Below are 19,872 nucleotides of genomic sequence, written 5' to 3'. Positions count from 1 at the left end.
ATGACTTATATTTGCACATTTGTATTATATAATAAATTCTTGAATTGCACTGAACTTTTATGCAATGATTTTATTAGCCATTTGAATAAAAATAATGAAATGTCAAATCTTTCACTTCTTCACTATTTAAATAAGACAATATATTAATTATGCTGCATATGGAAAGGAACAAGCTTATCAAATTGTTTTTAGCTGTGAAATTGGAGCAACGACTTGAAGAATTTTTCTTAATATATAATTCATAAAAATATGTAGGTTTAAGTCATTTGTTATGGTGCAAAATTTAAAATATTTTTACTTTAAATATTTGTCACTTAAAGTTTGATATGAAGAGATTTCTTTGTATGAAATGCTCTAAAAATTCTCAGTTATGTTTCAAAATCTGTCCCTCCCCAGATGACAAGAGCAGTGCTCATCTTTCTCACATGATGTGCTCTACCCAGCCACTTTACTGAAGACAACTTCTTTTCATATCTTTTAATGATCTTACTGTATCCAAATATCTTTCTAGACAGTTTTGTTCCACAGAGAGGTGTGTATCGCTAGAAAATATGTCTGAGAGAAATCTGCTAATCTAAACCTTCATGTCTGTAAGTACCAAGATGCACTCATGCCAGTATCACGTTACATCATTTATGGCTATACAGAGGGAGGGTCTGTGAGGTACAATGAGCACAGGTTTTTAATGCGTGTTTGGGGATGTGATAATTCAGAGTAATTATAAAGAGAAGAGTAGGTCAATATCCAGGTTTTGCTAGTGCTGTCTCTGTATTCACGGCTCTTACAAATCTAATATTATTATTATTTTTTAGAGTGTGTGACACTTCCATTTCTAGTTCAATTTCATGTTCTTACCTTGGAGTTCTGTGCTCACACATTAAATATTAATGACTTAAAGCACGAGTTATATTAATTAAGCAGTTATGTCTTTTGGTTTAAGTATCATTAATTTTAGGAAACTACTTCTCATGTGAGTAATCAGAAGCAGCTGGGGTTTTTTCTGCAAAACATTAATGCGTAAATGGAAAGAAAGAGTGAATATTTGCAACTTAAAAAACCCAGAGATAGTTTGCTGTAAGCATACCATTGCTGGCCATGTAGTCCCAGGTTCAAACACTCTGGTGGGCATTCTGAATGTACTGAATTTTTAGCTTTCACTGTGCCTTTTAATACACCATATTGAGGTTTGTTGAAACTGTGCATACTAAAATTTCTGAAATATTTTTTCTTGAAATAAAAGCCTTTAAGTTATGATTCTACCAATATTTCATATTACAACTAATTAAGTTTTCTACTGTTTGGCTGTTTTCAATATCTAAGGGGTAATTTTAGTCATAAAGCTGCTGTAAGTTATTTTCTCACTGACTTGTTTGTCCTCTAGAAGATTTACAATGCGTGCCACTGCCTTGAAGTAAGCCCAATAGCAGTGAGGCATTGTATGCTGAATTATATTAGATACTAGATTATATACACCTTTTACTAACTGGAGGAGACTTTCTTGCCTGGGCAACATACTTTAGCAAAGGAGGAAATTAATGCCTTCAGTTCTGACCAATAGCCCACAAAGAAGCTGTTCAAGGGAGAATTTTGTCCCTTCCAGACAGAACAGACCAGCCTGTCATGCTGAGACCAGTGGAGAACACTTTTTGCTGATGCACTTACCTACAGCAGTCAGAAGCAACCCTGTGTTTTTAAGAGATCCCAGAAATAATTGAAAAGTTTCCAGCTGCACTGAGTACCTCACAAAGTCATGCTATACTTGTTCTATAATACTAGAACGGTGATCTTTTTGGTCCTGTGCTGTTGTAGCACTGTAGTATGTATCACCCTTAAAATAACACTAATAGATGGTTGAATGCATTTGTCACCTTTTTTTAGCCTCTTTGAACCAGAGACTGTCTTATTATATGTTTTCCTTTCCAGTGACTGCACTGAAATATTTGCAGTATGTCTGAATTTTTCTAGACCTTCAGAAGAGGGCTGATCAGATCTGTTTACTTGCTCTACTATCAATTGACTAAAGAAGCAGCCCTCAAGCGTTATCTAACGAATGGACCTCTGATGTGTACTTCACTTATTTGAAGGAATTCTAGAATTGATGATGCCAGATAATTGTTCAGATATTTAAGCATCTGTGATTTTTGATTGCAGGTTTTCAACGTGCTTTCTGAATGTTTAGGATACGCCATACTGTATGTAGTTGAAAGGATTCTGTCTGGGTTGCATTTGCATAACGATAACTGTGGCCCTGTCCAACTCAGTTGCACAGCTGGGAATGTGTGCTGCAGAAGTGTGTGCTAATTTCATTCTCCCCCAGAAAAAGCATGGGGTCTTTGTCTCTGTTGTAAGCTTTGCCCCTCACTAAGTTACCAGGGAGGGTTAAGAAAAGAACTCCAAGGCTAAGCAAGGACTGTGGAGAAGCTTCACCTAACCCAAGCTCCTAAGAAAGGGAATTTTTTTTCATGATAATGAAATTTGTGAGTCTTATCTTTCCTTCTGTTTGACTTTTTCGTTCTTCAGGGCAATATTTTAAATGTAAGTTTTTGGGGCGTTGACTTGGAATCACTCTTACTCTATGTTTATGATGGTTAGTGCAACCATGACAGCAGGTAAAGCTGAAAGAAATAGCATTGTGGCAATTTGTTTCTTATTAATACGTGTGTTATAGCACTTTTATGAAGAATATGGAAACATTTCAGCTATATTTTTAGGTTATCACTCTCAAGCCAGGAGGCCTGTTCTCCTATCTCTGTGATTCTGTATTCAGCATTTAGGGATGCCAGTTCGTTCAGTTTCTCTACAGGCCTTTCTGTTACGTCCTTTTCTTACTGACAATTTTCCTATCCAAATATAAACCATACTATCTTGCTTTTCTCTCCTTTTACTCCATTGCATTAAAACATAGGTTTGAAACTCCACTGTTCCTACTATAACGTTCGCTGCATATGCATTTGGTTGCTATCACGTACAGACCGCAGTCTATCTGTGTGAGGGTACAGCTCTTCTCACAGATGAACATGCCCTGTTCTGCATCTCAGCTCACTGCAGTTGTGGTATTACTATCAGTAGCTTGTCATGTCCTTAATTACCAAGTACTATACCATTTTCTGTTAACTACCATTCAAATCTACTTGATTTCTCTAGGCTTTACCTCTCTGGTATTGCTGGATATAGAGTTGGAAATATTTTTTTCTAGTTTGAAATTAAAAAATCATTTCTCTCTCAAAGTGTATAGTTGTAAAAATATAACAGCAGTTAACTAAGGCATCATCACAGTCTTATGATTGCTAACATTTCAGTGGAGGTTATAAACATATAGCATTTTCTAAAGTAGATACTTTAGTAGATTTCTTCTTCCTTGAAATGTTTATATTTGTCATATTTACCAGCTTTTTTTTTTTTTTTGGTATATTTTCTGTGGTCATTAATAAGCCTCAAACTGACTTGTGAATAAAATAAACCTACTTAGTACCAAATTCGAACTCAAAAAGTAAGTTTTGAATATACAAAGTTAATAATTGTTCGTCATTGTAATGTGCAATGTCTACAAACAGAGATTTGAAACTCTTTTTAGGTATCCAAATCAGAAATGAGAATAAATGAAAGATGCTTAAGCTTCTTTTCTTTGCTAAAGGTTTTAAACATCCTTAGTGAGATAGCATTAGCAAAGACATTGTATGACTGCCCTAGTAAAGAAAGATGATTCAAGCTAGTAGTCATTGTGACTTTTATTTCAGGAATGAGGAGTTTTTACTTTATCTTGTAGAAAAAAATCAAATAGCCATTTTTTGTCATAAAGTAATATGAAAAAACCAAGGTTGCTAGAAATACTGCTTTGTAGAGAAAATAGTGGAGAGCATGGGCAAAGTGCTGGTGGACAGCTGGAATATCTATTGGGGAGGTAGATATAGAAAACCTCCACAAAAAACCTGCAGCAGCTTCAGAGATTAGCAGAGTTACTTATTGCTTCTGTATTTTAACACTGGTGCTATTATTATTATTATTGTTACTGTTATTGTTATTAGGTTGTATCAAAAGCACAAATGAATTTTCAAGGTTTTTTTTCAGCTGTCAGAAATCCTGTATATGACTTGATTTTTGAGGCTTTTTGCAAATTCAAATGAATGGAACATACTTTATGAGCTTGTAGCAATAAGAAGTTAGACTGGGAAAGATGTTTCTAGATGTTGGGCTACAGAAACGTCAGCTTTCTGTCCTCCTCATTCTGTCCTGGTGGCTATCTCAGTCTGTGCTTTTGGCTCACAGCCACACACCCTGTGTGCTCCATATCCAGGATATTAGTTTCTGCATCTGTAGGTAGCTTTTATCAGTCTCACTGTCATTACTGCCTTCTTCTACCCTGTACTCTTCTTTAAATATTGAGGTTAGATAATACATGTATTAGAGTAGTTTTTTAATATAATTAGAGATTTGTGCATGAATTATATCCATGATAATTTTTTAGTCAAATTTGGACTATGAAAAATGTTGCATGATCTTTACTAGTCTCACATAGGAGGACATCAACCTGCTGATCTAAACCTCCCTCTGTACTTTGCTCTTTCTGTGAAGTTCCCTTTGCACTTCAGCATTCTTTAAAAGTAGCAGACAGTTGCTGATAAAGTAGTTGCCATGAGTGACAGCTGAGAATACGGTTGTTTTTGCTTTTAAGGATACCAGATGGGAATTATGTAAAGTAGAGTTAGCTGAAGCCTTCAAAAAGCACGCACATTTGGGTAGCTAATTTCGCAACTGCTTTTTTGTTGTTGTTTCATTTTTTCAGCATTGCAGGAGGTCTGAGGACAAAAGGAGGAGATCATGTATGCTTCATCTGTTGTTTGATTATAGTCCTCTAGAGTCTTTGATTGATATAGGCTGTCTTGGTCTTTTGAACCTTTATTCATTAATTAAACTTTAAGTGTGAGCATTCCAAATTGGCCAGTACAGACAGTATTTTGTGGAGTAGCTGTGATACAGAAGCTCAGAGTTTGTCTGGTATTCGATAGAAAACCTTGCACTGGATCTCCTTTTCTAAAGCTTACTTAGATCTCTTGAACATCAGCTTGATGTTGGCTCTACTGTATCATTATGTCATCTTAAGAAATAGATTTTTCTGGCCTATATGTAGTGAACATGTTAGTAGTCAGAAAATATCTGGTATAATTTACTAAATACTATAATTTGATTAGCATAATATAATTTTATAGAATGTATTTCTCTGGCAGCATCATTAATAATCATTAGGCTCAGTAAGAGCAATTACAGTGTAAGTGGTGGTGATGATTGCCAGTATTTGTATTGTAAAATTTAGTCCTGGTTTTCAATGTTATTTTTTACATATTAAAAACAATGACGAAATTGCATGTTTAATCAGTTTAAGCAGCCAAAAATCAAAGACAGCTAAAAGAAATAGTTCATAGCTGGTGGGAATTTAAAGCTACAGAAACAAGGAAACAAAACTGGTAACAGACCTTTAGATTATTTTACTTGAAAATTCTTCATTATTGATCAGTTTTACTCAGTAAAATGTTTACTACTTACGAGTAGCATTCCACAGCATTCCAGTAATTCCTAAGGGAAATAATTTCTTGATCAGAATTCCTTCAGTTAACATCACTAACAACTTTCTGTTTGGCTTTAATAATGATGTTATTTTTACTTTGGGATTTATAACACTTCTTTAATGAGACAGTAGGTCATGCGAAAGAGTTTCTGTGACTCAAATGTTTTTAAGGATAACCTTTATAGAAAAAACTGTCATTTGTTTAAACAGAAAACTGCAAGTAAGGCTATATAAAAACAGTGACCAAAAATGTCTCTTTTTCCCATTTTGTACTTATGTATCTGTAATTCTTCAAAACAGTCAGAATTTCCTTGTTATCTTATAATTTTTATATTTTTATATAAATTATATAAATTATTTATATAATTTCCAAATTACCTTATAAATTCAGTAAATATTTTCTATTTTGATCAAAATATATTTTGTTCTAACTGATCAAAGCGAATTTAGGATCTATTCAGTCTTCAGCAAGTGTTGGAAAGCAGTTAATTATTTTTCTGTTTAAGTATACATGTTTTAAAGACCATCAGCTCTATTTCAGTGGAAGATATTACTGTAATTCTTTCATTTGTGTTCAGCTATGACAAGATGTAGTAGTGTTATTCTTTCTGTTTTATAAGGGTATTATATAATCATTTTTTTCCAGAGGATATGTTAGTGGTTTGTAGTCCTGGGTTTACTTGGTAAAAGCAGAGATGTAGCAAACAAGACCTAGGGGGCTCAGTGCTGACGTTACTGAATGTATTGGTAAGATACTGCTCTCTGTTTTATAATACTGGGTTAAAATATATTGAAAAAATAAGTATTTCTTTGGATTTCTTTTTGATAAAGTTAAAACAACTCCGCAATACTATGGGATCTCTCATTTCTTGTTTGGGTATAGTGATGATACAATGTGATTTGGAACTTGATTATCATTTAAGCTATAGTTAATATTTCAGCCCTGAAATTTGCCTTAAAAGCAAAGAGAAATGCAAATTTTATGAGTGTGCAGCAGTTATGAGAGTTCGTTTGTAATGCAATACCCCTGTATAAATAAAATCAGAAGCTGGTTAATTGGCAGGAAACCAGCTGAAGAAACACTTTCCCTGAATCAGGTTGTAAAAATAAAATTTCCCCACTTATTCAAGAGAGCACAGTTTGTTAAGTAGAAAGGTTTCAGCCTATTTACATTAAACCAGTGATTCTTTTAACTCATTTTAGTAATTAATTATTATTATAATTAGAGCTATCCCTAGGAAGATCCTTGTGTTGATGAAGAAAAACCCAAACACTTTATGGGTACATCGTTTACCAAATTGACATACTATGTATAATACTGTTAGTTGAGGCACACATTTTTTAACACATTCCCCCCTCCTTGGTAAAGAGTATTGGATTTTACAGTTCAATTGGTATCTGCTCTTTGTCATTCATGTGCACTATTGTTGTTATTGTTAATGGTTATATGAACAGCAAAATTGGGAGTGTGTATCACGGGTCAGCCTATGTTCTGTATACCCAGCTTGGGGTAAATTATAGTAGTGCGGATTAGCAGAAGCTGCTAAAACTAAGGTTCCGTAGAGAAGTTATGGTGGATTTTTTTCGCTTAAGGTTCAGAATTTGTGTTCAGTCTTTAAATAAATGTTTCAGTATATTAGGGTCATAAATTTTAACTTGATCTTGGCAAAAAAGTAATTTAAAAAATTTACAAGATCAAATAAAAGTGTATTAACCTTTTTTATACAGAAGGAGGGAGAAATATATTTTTTTTTCTATAATATGATTCTAATAACTTTTTAGTTTAAGGGAAACGTGTGTGGTTATACTTACCATGGGTTGAAAATAATTCATCAAGGAAATTTTCTGAAATCAGGAACAGTGCCATTTGTGCTCCATCAAAAACTGGTTTTGATGTAGTCAGGTTTTTAGCTCAAAACTGATCTACTGGTTTTATTTTACTTTGTTCTAAATTGTGCTGCTTTAATACTGTCCAGTATTCATGCTTGGATAGCTTTATATAACTGGAAATAAAACCTTATAAAAAGCATAGAGTTGTGTATTTAGCCTATAATGGAGAAAGAACATATGGAAAATGTAATGTGGAGTTAGGAGGTGGGTGATCAAATCTCTGACATGCTTTTTATCTGTTACATTTCTTTGGCCATGCTGAGTTAGCATTTCAGAATATGCAAATCTTTATTTTTTGCAGATAATTTTTTTAAAAAATGGCACCATCAGATTTGGTAAGAGAATATTAGAATATAGAGGCATTCTTTTCTTTTTTTTCCCTGGGTCAGCACATCATCTACTTTATTAATTAATCTGGAACTTTCAGATTTTATCAAGTGTTAAGTAGTTGAGGGTTACTACCAAAAAGATGGAGGATTCTCCCTGAGGATTGAGAGATACATGTTGGTATGAATTCTAACATTTGAGAGAGACACCTTGCTAAAGCATTTCAAACATTGGTGTAATTATTCACCTTTTCACTGTTAGAAAGAACTGTTGACATCCAGCCAAATTTTGAGTGAAAATTAAAACCAAACAAAAGCTCATGTTTTTCCATATAATATATGATTAAACTGAAAATGCAATGGGATATTTCAAAGGCCAAAGGTATGTGGAGTTTCAAGAACAGATTTCAGAAGATGAAAGTCTGATGGTTATTAAATGGCCTGAAACAGCTTCTAGTTCAGAGTGTACCTCAGGTGCTGGTTGTTACCATGCATCAGGCTTGGTGCAGTGTTCTAAGGTAGAACGGTACTGGTGCGTATACGTGCACTGTGTATACAAAGCGTGGTTTGCGTGCAAGATCTTATACCCCTTCCCTGAGATCTGGCTGCAGACTCACTGTCTCACCTCTGTGTTACTCCGTTCCCAGGACTCCGATTCAGTCAGCAGTCAAAGAATGGTCTCAGTGTTCGGAGCCCCAGAGACAGTATTGGCGCTTCAGTGTGAGCCAAGGTTTTAAGGGCAATTGACTTCTTCTCTTACCCAGTGTGGTTGAGAGCCTGCAGCCCAAAACTGAAGGCTCAGCTCATGGTTGGTGTGTGTAAGTAGAAGAGCTTTGTGTTTATACATGAGGGCAAATGAGAGCTGTAGAGATTCATTTGTGGTTTTATTCCTGCACAGCTCCTAAAATTCATAGTATGATGCTTGATGCTTCATTCCTACTGGATTTTCTCGGATGAATACATGACTTAACCTGTCTAGTGAGTGAGAAATTGCAGATTATGAGACTAATAAAGAAAATAACCTTTGAAAAATTGCATTTAAATGGCTACATTGTTCCTTTCATTTCTCTACGAATTTGAAAAAAAGAGGAAGAAACTGATTTTCTTAATTTTTGATGGATCCAAATCCATTTGTAAATTAACTTTTTATTACGCTGACCTTTTGCTTTAGGATTATTTTGGCACCTTTCTTTTCTAAATGCCATAGCTCATTTTGTGCATTCATCTTTCATACACAACTGTGGGCAAAAACCCCTGTGAAATCAGTTTCAAAATAAATACAGTAGCTATTATATTTCAGTCGTATACTGAAATATCTTCACATACTGGATGGTACTATGCAGAGAGATTATCTGCACTCCAATAAAAAAAAAATTAGACATTTAAAAGTAATATTACAACTAATTAATTCATTGGTGGTTTTGTTTTTTTTATTAATAATTCCTCAGTGCGCATTAATCTGTACATGAAACCACAAAATCTATGTTCATAATTGAAAAGAGTGGTTTTCAGGGGATGAAGGCACCTTGTGGGGTTTTTTGGTTTTTTTTGTTTGGGTTTTTTTTTCCCCCCCCTTCTCTTTTCTTTTGCTACTGTGTGATGTGTCTGTTGGCCAGTACCGAGACAGTCATCCTTCTGCAAAAAGGTGCCAGGGGCATTTTTCTCAGTGAACCTGTTCATAGCACTTTACTGGCAATACAGGCTGAAGCATCTGTCTGGGGCAAAAACAGACCAAAAAAAATGTAGTAGGAACAGTACGTCATCTGTATACTTCAGAACTACGCGTATGTTAGTACTGATGCACTTAAAAGTAAACCTTTTGAATTCCAGCACACTCATTCTGGAGAAGAGCACATGCTGGGGCTATTGGGTGCTGGTTGTTTTAGAGCCACGCCAGTGGCGTGTGTCTCTGGTGGTTTTCCTTAGCAGCCTTCAGTTTAAGGGCTGTCTTAGCTTCATTGTACATGCAGTGTGAGTAAGTGTTACTCTGCAGCATTTCAGGGCTCTTATGTGACCAGTGTCTTTTGAACTATGAGGTTCCTAAAAATGTTTGGAAAAGAAGTGGGTTCTGATGTCTTCATCACAGTATAGCTTGGCAGATATTTGAAAGGAAACTGGTCTTGCATACCCTACACTGGGCACAGAAGAAGGAATCACATCTCAGTCGCTTTCTTCTTGCCAGCAGTAACAAAAAAGTCTGACTATTGATTGACAAGAAAACAACTCAAAACTATGGCCATTCCAAATTCTACAGGCTTGCCACCAGAGGCTCTAGTTAAATTCTTTATTTCACTTGGATATTAAAGCAGTGGCTGTCATCATCAAAGCTTTTTTTTCTTAATTTGCTCATGATAGGAGTAGTCCTTTGGATACAGTCTTCCCCCATAGCACATTCTTATTATTCTGATGATGTGGAGGTATGCCAGGAGGTTGAAATACGTTTCCATATATGAAGCACCAAATAATTTGTGACCTGGGTGCTTGTCACGCTTGTGCATAGGTAGAAGCTGAAAAGTAATAAATTTCTGATTATTGCAGGTTAACTCCAGTAGGCAGCTAAACACCAGCCAGCTGCTTGCTCACTCCCCCTCCGTGGGATGGGAGAGAGAATTGTGAGAATTGTGAGTGAGAATACTTGTGGGTTGTGTATGCAGTGAAGCCTTGATTCCAACATGAAGTTCTGTTTTGCTTTTTTCGCTCAAAAATGCATAGTGACCAGTTTGTTATGAATGTAACTGTTTTTTCTGCTTGGAAGTAGACATTGAATTAATATATATTAAAAGCATAAAACTCAACATTTTGTGACAATCAGAAGTTTAGTATAACCTCCAAGAAAAAATATATTTTCACAGAGCCGTAACTTTCATGGGCACCTACTTTCTTAGTACTGCAGTCGTCACACACGTTTTTCATTAAGAAACTTCTGTCACTCTGTAACCTTGAAAATTTGCAATCTCATTTAAAATTTGTTTACTATTCATCAGTACATAGCCTCAAAATGTCTGATCTTTGTTGAAAACTTAAACAAAAATCCTCTTCAGACTTGAAGAAAGTAATGTTTGAGTACAGTGGACTTAATAAAAATGCTTTATTACAGATTTGTACCCCCTGTCCTTCACAATCCCCACTCAAAACCCATGGACCTTCTTCCCAGCAGCCACTTCAGTATCTTGACTTCACATAACGAGACCTCCCCATCTCAGCATCCTCAGCTCCCTTTGAGATCTTTTAACAGCTGTAGTAGCTGGTTTTACAAATAATGTTAAGTCTTTTCTTTTTACTTAGCCTCTGATTTATGAAAAGTACCGGAACATAATAATTCTTGTGGCTCCTATTTCCCTGTCAAACATGTCTGAACATAATAAATGTATATTCTAAAGGTGTCGAGGTAATTGAAGTAAAAGTACTTTTCTATGCTTGCTTACTTTAGGGAATCAAGCCAAAACAAAAACATTTTTCCAGATATGCAGTTGTCCTCTTATGATGTTGTTAATTTGAAAACATAAACTGTCAAAATAAGTTGCTTTCTATAAAAGTGGCACCTTACCTAATTTATCTAGTGTGTAGTCTGTGTTGAAACCACACTGGCAGCTTTTTTGACAACTTTTATTTTAGATATGTCAGGAATATGTATTGATCACCTAGATTTCAGTGGCTTGAAATATACTAATATTTATGTGACTGTTGATCTACTTGACAACTAAGGGGATATTATTAGATAAATAATGATTACAGGTGAAAAAATTAGTTTTAATGGTTTAAAACTGTTTAAATTTACAGTTTTGAAAATTCTTGGGATGGTGGTTAACCAGACTTTGCTCCAGAAGTAACACCTTTTTTCCTAATTAGTTAAAAATGAAGTATAGTTAGATTTTCAAAGGAATTTTAGAAAATTGTACACAAAGTAGAAAATGGAAATGGCATATATTTTCTCACTTTGAATCTGAAAGATGGTTTCAGATGTAACTGTGTTGCTTTTTGAATTGAGCATGGCAACTTTCAGCCTTGAAGTTAGAAGGCCATCTAGAAAAGGAGTTTCAGATTTGATTTGTAGGGTCTAAATGCTATATACAGGAAACTTAAATGGTTTTTTGTGCTGTTCAAGCTGTTAAATGTTAATGGAAATCTATATTGCCATCTTTGAAAATTAAATATTTATTACCCCCTAAATTAAGTCTTAACCTGAATACTTCTCCAGGTTTCCACAGCAAATTTCTATTGATATAGCTAGATACATCTACACAATAGATTCATGTCTTAAAATTATATGCATCTTTTCTGAAAATGCTACGTATTCATTATGTTGTTTCGTGCAGTTGTGATGATCTAAAGATATTGAAGATTTATACTTGGGTTATTTTGCATCATTGGACTAATGAAAACATGTTTAGAGAAATTAGGTCAGTTGATAGGCACACAAAGGCTTGCTCTCTATGCTGTGGAGAGATACGTCTTTGCATCTCCAAGTATTTAGAATGTATTTAAGAAAAGCACAAGTAACTCATAAAGGTGAGAGAATAAAGAGGAAACGAAGCAGGGAAGGTGCATATACTTCAGCCCATAAAGCTTTATCTGTAAGCAGTACCTGTTCCCTCGAACAAGTCTTTATTAATGAAATAATTCAAGCTTTTTTGAGAAAAAACGGTTTTCAGCTCTGATAGCCTTGAAAATTGAAAATGCATATAAGCAAAACATGAAAATCAGGAGAAAGAAGAGATTGGGTATCCACTTACACAGCCGGATGGTGGGTGGGAGCGTGGGAGGGCATACACAAGAGTCCCTTCAAATCTGCATTAAAAATACAGCAGTATTTTTACAAGCAGTAATTATTTATTGTAAAATTTGTCAGTTCGGTTTCCAAGAGTCTTGTAAACCTTCCTCTTAAAGTCTGTCTACTTTTAGCTAGAAACAAGAGAAGTAAGCTCCCCAAAGTCTTGAGAAGCTTGATTTTAAATCCCTGATCAGATGGCTTTCCTTTCCAAGGCTAGACAAACAGCCCCAAGGCTGCCCTGAGGCAAGAGAAGAAGACCCAGCTGACCCAGTCTTCCCCTGGTTTCTACCTGTAGCTTGTAGACACAAGCCTCAGTTGGTCCAGAAATGTTAGTAAATACAGATGAAGCTATTGCTTTCTTAAACAAAGCTCCTTTCTTAAATCTTTGACATTGCAGCTCTTGAGGCCATTAAAGTCCTAAAATTGGCTTCTTAAGTTGATTTGATGATGCTTCTGCATGAGTCCTTCAGTTGCTGGGGACAAACTTAGTAAAGACTTGAATGTCACATTCTAAGGTTTCAGTTTTCATTTATTTTCTTCTTCAGTAAGTATTACTGCATGCCTAATTTGTTCTCTGGGATGGATAAAATAGAACTAATATAAAATTCAAATGAATTCTTCTTCTGGCAGCCTGTTTGTTAGCAGCAATAATGAAATATAATGGCTAATGGATGGTGAAAAAGATTAAGTATTTTCCTCAATAATTCACGGCTTTGATATATTTAAGCACGTAATAAAAATATTGAGAAAAATCAATAGTCTAGAATTTGACTGTGTACTTTTACATTTTATGTATGCATTCTTATTTTGTATAATATCAGATTACCTTTATATAAGCTTTAGTCATTAGAAGGAATCCATTTCACTTTTAAAAATTTTATAACCTTAAAAACCCCCATAAAACAACCAAACTTTTATTTCTAAATCTAAAGGATTTTTATGAAATCAGAAACCAATGTTGTGAAGAAAAGACATAATTTATGTTAGCACTTGATGGATGCCAAGGATACCTGTAAAACACCTGACCAGCCTGGTCAGTGCAATGGATTTATCTTTCATAGGGAGCTTGAAAAAGATTTTACAAGGTTATTTGCTTCCACCTACTGACCGTTCTTGATATTACAGGAAAAAACAGTTTAAATACTTCAGTAACTTTTGAGTCTCATCTTCCCTCCTGCTGATGCAGGCCATAGGAGTAGTGTGTGTACCTATGAATTCTGTTTGCCTTTTATAATTCATTACTCTCAAATGAAAAATAACAGATGTTGGAAATTCAAATAACTTTTCTAAAGTTTCTTAGTGTACAGACTTTGTTTTCTTCTTGAGGGGTTTTGGGAGGTTGGTTTCTTTCTGGTATTCTGTGTTACAATGATAGGGAAGTAGAGGAAACAGGTTTTGGGTAGCAGGGAGATAACAGACTGAAAAATGTATGAAAAAGTACATGGCCATGTACAAGTGTTAGCTATGTTACCATGACTAATGGCTGGCTACTTGAGGATATTGATTTAATTATCTCTATTTGCAATATAAGAAGTCAAGTTAAATGTAGAATTACAGAAGCTGTGTAAAACAAAGTGTGTGAAGGTTTCTACTAAATCCTAAACCCAAAATGTCATGCAACATCATGCTATGACCAAAGATTGCTTTTGCTTTCTAGATGTTTTCTTTTACTTCTATTCAGTAACATATGTATAATGCTAATATTGGATGAAGGTGATAGATGTTTCCTAAGGGCCTAGCAGAATAAACTTCAAAATACATGAAAGATATGAATGATTAAACAGAAAAAACTGGGATGAGGAAGGGGAGCCTTCTCAGGAGTAAAACCGGTGTCGTATCTGATGTGTTCTATACTATTTGCTGGTAGTAGAACTTTATGTCGAGTTATCTACATCATTAGTTGTCTGCAAACTTGCACTGGAAAAATTGTACCTCTTGGTCTCACTTTTCTAATTGGCAAGCCATAGTACTCAATACAACCATAAGTTTGTACCAGTTGTATAGTCACTGTGTTGTAATTTCTAAGGTGACTAAATTTCATCAGGAATGTTTGAAAGCTACCTTTTAGAACTGTAAACCTGCAAACACAAGAGGTGAGCATAGTTTCACCATCTCAGTTAATGTAGTTCTAGTCTTTAATACATGTGGCACTGTCCCTTATGGTGCTTTGTTCAACTCTTAAAATTTGTGTTTGTCCTATGTTGCTTCTGATGTCCTGCATAAAACATTGCTTTGTGTCCTTGTTGCTGCTACCCAGCGTAGCAGACAAAAAAGGCAATTTTGGTTTGTGCTGCCACATAAAAGTAGAGTTCTTAATATGTTTATAATAATATAATTTTATTGGCCGTGATGCAGTGACAGCTAGAGGAAAAAAAAGAAACTATGTTGGTTTTAAACTGAAATGGATGAGAGGGTTTTCTACCTTAGTGGCAGGTTATGTCTATAATTCATTCTTCTCATCAGTCCCATGAAACATCCTATGAAGTGGTCTATCATGATATAATTTGTCTAAAATAATATTTCTTCAGGAGGAACAGTTTTTGTGAGTTTTTAACTTCTTTTTTGTTATGTAACAACATTAAAGAAGCTGCCTGATGTATTGTTCAAACCTATAGGATTTAATAGTTGCTTTACAACAATGCAATTTCTTAATCTCTAATAATTCATACAGTTGGGAAATGTGCAATACACATACTAAAATGACAGTACTTTGTCATTTTGCATTTACAAAAAGTAGCACAGATGTCTCCCAGAGAGGAACATTCTGATTTCTTCCCTTCTTGCTCTGAGATTGAAAGATGAATCATTTTGATGAATTTGTTAAAGCTTAGTTTCTGTGTACATTTTTTCTTTAAAAGAGGTATATCTAGGATGTAGATGATGTATACTCAGATTTTGAATTTAAATATGTATTTGATTAAGCCAGTAACTTCACTGTTTTAAAGATTTATAACACTAATTGTTTCAGAAAAAATGGTTTGCTTTTCTTGGTCAATTAAAGTTTAAGATAGGCATGCATGTCCCTAACATGAAATACTCTTGTCACTCAAAGATGAAATCTGTCTGAGTTCAATTGGTAACAAAGTAGTTGACTGCTTTTCTGCCAAAAAGACCGCATGATAGACTTTCTAGGGGCACCAGATGAACAACAAGCAACTCCTGTAATTATTTCTGCAGAAGTGATGAACTCTTACTATTGTTTTTAAATGTGAACCTTTTGCAAAATACAATTTTTTTATACAGCTAATAAATTTACAAATTACTGCTTTTAGAAGAGACTCAGTGATTGTCTCCTATTATTTCCTCCTTACTTACAGCACAAATTTTTAGCGTTTATATTTTTACCTCCTTCCAGCTGCTTTAACCCCTTTGGACTGAGGATTCTTGAATTCTACTTTAGTCCTCCTCTAGGTAACCTGTCAGTGGCCTTAGTTATGCTTTATTATGGAGTACATGCATTTGTGAGGATTTGACCCATTGCTAAAGAAAAATCTTGTTCTGGAAGTCAGGCTTTGTATGATATTACATGTTAAATGGTTGTTACAGTCCAGGTTTTTATCTGACAATGTACCAAAAGCAAATTTTATATATATATATATAAAATTTAGGCAGTAATTTGAACTTAATATTTGGAATACCAGAAACAATAATATAACAGCGGTCCCTGAATTTATTTGTTCTTGTCCTTGTACAGAAGTCTGATTTCAGGTCTCTCTGACTTTATATAATTTAAAAATTAACCCAATACCACTTTCTCTTGCTGGTGTCAATATCCAGTAATATTGAAACCATACATATATAGTTTTCATTGCTAATGGTGCAATGTTTAATTTGCAAGATTCACTTTCTCTATCTTTAGATAGAGAACCAAACAGTACGAGATGAAATAATTATCTAATGTTTAGGGATAAAATACAGGATAGAAATTACATCATTTGCTTTTCAGCCTGTATCTTTTCCTTATGGCTGCTATCAGGTAACTTCCAGGTACATTATCTCTTTAATTCCTGATTGCAGCATTAAGAATCTTTGCTGGGTTGGCCTCAACTGTTTTCAGCTTGGCTGCATGCTTGGTTTGTACCTTTTGCCCTACTGGTTGTAGACAAGCATGTAAGATGAACTGTACTAGGAGGGAGATGGCTTTTGTTTTATCCAGGTAACACTGCATTTTTAATTCACATTAAGTAATGAATACTTATGAACTTAAGTTTATTATACATTGCTTTTAATGGGAAATGACAGTGGCAAAATAGCAAACTAAAATCTTCTATAGACAGCAGAAGGGATAGGAGTGCTGTTGGGGCTTGAACAAGGTATATTCATCATACTGAAAGCTTGTAATAGCTATGACTAGAACCTGATAGGAGCTACTTTATTCTGCATTCAGTTAATTTAGGTCAGTATGTGAGATAGAGCCATGCTTGTCCTTGGTAATGTGAAAAGATATGATTCATTTTTTATTAACTAATAAGTATGGTAAAGAACATTCTATTTTTTCCAAAAGGTCACTTAGAGCATAGCTAGCAGGTGAGGAGCACTGGTGCTAATGAAGTTTGAATTCATTCCTCTGAGGCAGAAAGCTTTTTAAACCCAAAACCCTTAAGGTAAATATACAAAAAGGCTCAGGAAGTCAGTGTGCAGGCAGAGATACTATTTCCTTATCCACCAAATGGGAGGAGAGACATGGCGAGAGACTGGCTCGCTGCCAGTAAGTCACACTTGGAAGACAAGTTTTGAGTGTTACACACCACAAAGTACAGTCTGGTTCCCCATGAAAAGTACTTTGAATAGAAAGAGTATTTGAGGAACTAATTCATATATGAATCTAACTAGAATAACAAAGATTCTTGTTGGAAATATGCTGCTTAAGAGAGAGCTTAAAATGCCTAACAAACACATTTGTACTATATCTTGCTGTGAATGAAAGTTGTGGGTTTGTTTTTTTTTTTTTTTTTTTTTTTTTTGTTTTTTTTTCCAGGTAGTCTCCATTCATCTTACTAAATTGAATGGTTTATTTTTTAAAAAAAATCTTTTATGGGTATATGGCTTAGGTAAGAAGTCTTTGGCACTGAAATAATTCCAGTCCTTCATTTAAGATGAATAGGCATGGTGTTGAAGAAACGTAATTTATTTATTAAGACTTCTTACTAGGAGCTGCTGTTACCTATCAGCCTTAAATTTGTAGTTTGAGATTTCTGTAGCAAGCAACTCTAGACGATAATCTAAACACTGGTGAGAGTAGTTCTAGCTTCAGTGAGAGGTTGAGAAAGGACTTACTTTTCACAAAAAAATGTTCCTTATCTGTATGCCATTTTTTTCCAATAAAAATATCTAAAGTTCAGTACGTAAGCAAAATTGGTTTCCAAGAATACCCTCACTAGAACAGTGAAGTTGAGAACAAAGGCAGTCATAATAGGTCACTTGTCTATGGCTTAATGACTTGAGCTATATTTGGCTTACTCAGTTTTCAATAGCTACTTGTTGTAAAGAGGGATAATATGAAGAAATAAATGTTTTTCAGATTATAGGTTTTATGATAATGATTTTCTCATCATGCCTTAAGGTCTGCTGGCAAAAATCCAAAGGTTCAATGACAGCCAAAATACCTTAAGAATTAAAGTGTTATTAGGTTTAAGTTTGTTTGACTCCTGAAGAAAACAGAAGTCCAAAATATACGTGTGTGTGTATACATGTGTGTGTGTATATACACACACACATACATGTAAGTGTTTGTAGTAAATAAATGATTGATTACTCTTGCATGTTGCATTAAGATTCAGATGAAAATATCTTCAACATACCAAGTCCTGCTTAGCACTCTTGACAACAGGCATAAGTTAGAGCAGTTGTTTCCTTTTAAGTGAACCTTTGTATTTTTAAATCTACCATCACTAATTTAAAGTGAAAAGGAAAAAAAGAGTGAACAAGCAGTTATCGGTTCCTCAAGATGCAAGTAGAAAAAGCAAACATGAACTGTAAAGCAGAGATCATATTTTTGTTTTACAAACTGGCTATGCTATATTGAAATAGGTTTTGTTTTTGTGATGTTTCAATCTTGTCTTTAATTTTATGCTTGTCATAAAGCTTAATAAACCTTACTCAAAGCCATAATACTAAACATTGTACATTTAAATATATTTTACAGAACCAACATTTTAGTGAAGTGTAATAGATTGAAACCCCCACTTTTCAGACTTAGAAGCCCTTTCTTCATCCAGAGTTATTCCCACAACCCTGATCAATATGCTTGGGTGACAAAGTCTTCTCCGTTTGTCTTTTCAGGATACTAAAGCAGAGTGCAGTTCCTGTCTAGAAACTGAGGACAGAAACGTAAGTGCATTGTTTTAATGTAATTTGTCAGGCAACTCCGTAAGTGCAGGCTTTTGGGCTTTATAAATGTTTTTCTATTACACTTTTCTAACAAAATTTTCTAATTTATTTTAACTTCAGAGTGGACAAAATAGTCTAACTATTGAGTATACTTCTGCTAGAAATGTGAAGAGCTGCTTGTTCAGAAGGAAATGCTCATTTCATTAAACTATGAACAGTTAAAAGGCAATTGCACTTCCTGTTCTTAATTTCTATTAATAACAAATAAATTGAGTCATGTCTTTCATGGTAATGTTGGCTTGCAGTGTTAAGTATTTGTAAAGTAGCAAGATAAGAACTGATTTTTCTTGCTTTATAAGCAGTATCTCTGATACTGATTTTTTTTTTGTACTTATAAATAGTTGATGTTTTAAAAGAAAATATCTTCTTTCCAGTTTTATTTTCTGTGAACAAGTATAAAGTATATGTTCTTCACTTTGTTAGATTTTTTTTTTTTAACTACATTATGGCGTGTATGTTTGAATATACTTGAGTAAAGTTACATTTTTGGAGGGAATTCTTACATTGAAGTACTATCAATTTCCACTCTAAAATGAGCAACGTAGAAAGCTGCCTCCTAACGCTATCATATACTCAATTTATGTTTTGAAACAGTAGGTATTTATGCTTAATTTAGCATTAGTGTGTCTGTGCTAAAATGTGTGACGCCAATGTTTTATTATTCAACTTTCCAATAGCTTTTTAGCTGATTTGTTTGGTACTTTGTCTTTTAACCACTTTTGACTACTGCATCTTCCTATGATCATTCATAAGCTCCTCCTTTTTTGCAAAATAGAAGTTGAGTTCTTTTTGTTATAAAAAATGAGGTTTTGTTAAACAGCATTATACCAAAAGCACTTTAATTGGTCATGATAGCTCGAAATTTATGAAATAATGTCGTACAAGTCTGATACTAAATGCTGATGAAGTTACCTCAGGAAAGCGCATTTAAT

General features: G+C 34.4%; 1 protein-coding gene across 20 annotated transcripts in view; it reads left to right on the top strand.

The window, feature by feature from the left end:
- The window catches only part of RBFOX1 (RNA binding fox-1 homolog 1), a 916,301-nt gene that overhangs the window by 297,061 nt on the left and 599,368 nt on the right, over positions 1-19,872 (top strand). For 18 of the 20 annotated variants that reach the window (XM_040592408.1, XM_040592428.1, XM_040592416.1 and 15 more), the window contains one exon: positions 18,833-18,880. In XM_040592408.1, coding sequence (XP_040448342.1) covers positions 18,833-18,880 — 48 coding nt within the window. Of the gene's footprint in view, positions 1-18,826; positions 18,881-19,872 lie in introns of those variants that run through there. The other 2 variants (XM_040592424.1, XM_040592414.1) reach the window with 2 other exon arrangements.

The sequence above is a fragment of the Falco naumanni genome, chromosome 4 (genome assembly GCF_017639655.2).
Source record: "Falco naumanni isolate bFalNau1 chromosome 4, bFalNau1.pat, whole genome shotgun sequence".
Classification (NCBI taxonomy): domain Eukaryota; kingdom Metazoa; phylum Chordata; class Aves; order Falconiformes; family Falconidae; genus Falco; species Falco naumanni.
The sequence above is the reverse complement of the archived record's forward strand: the minus strand, read 5'-3'. Positions and strand labels throughout refer to the sequence as shown.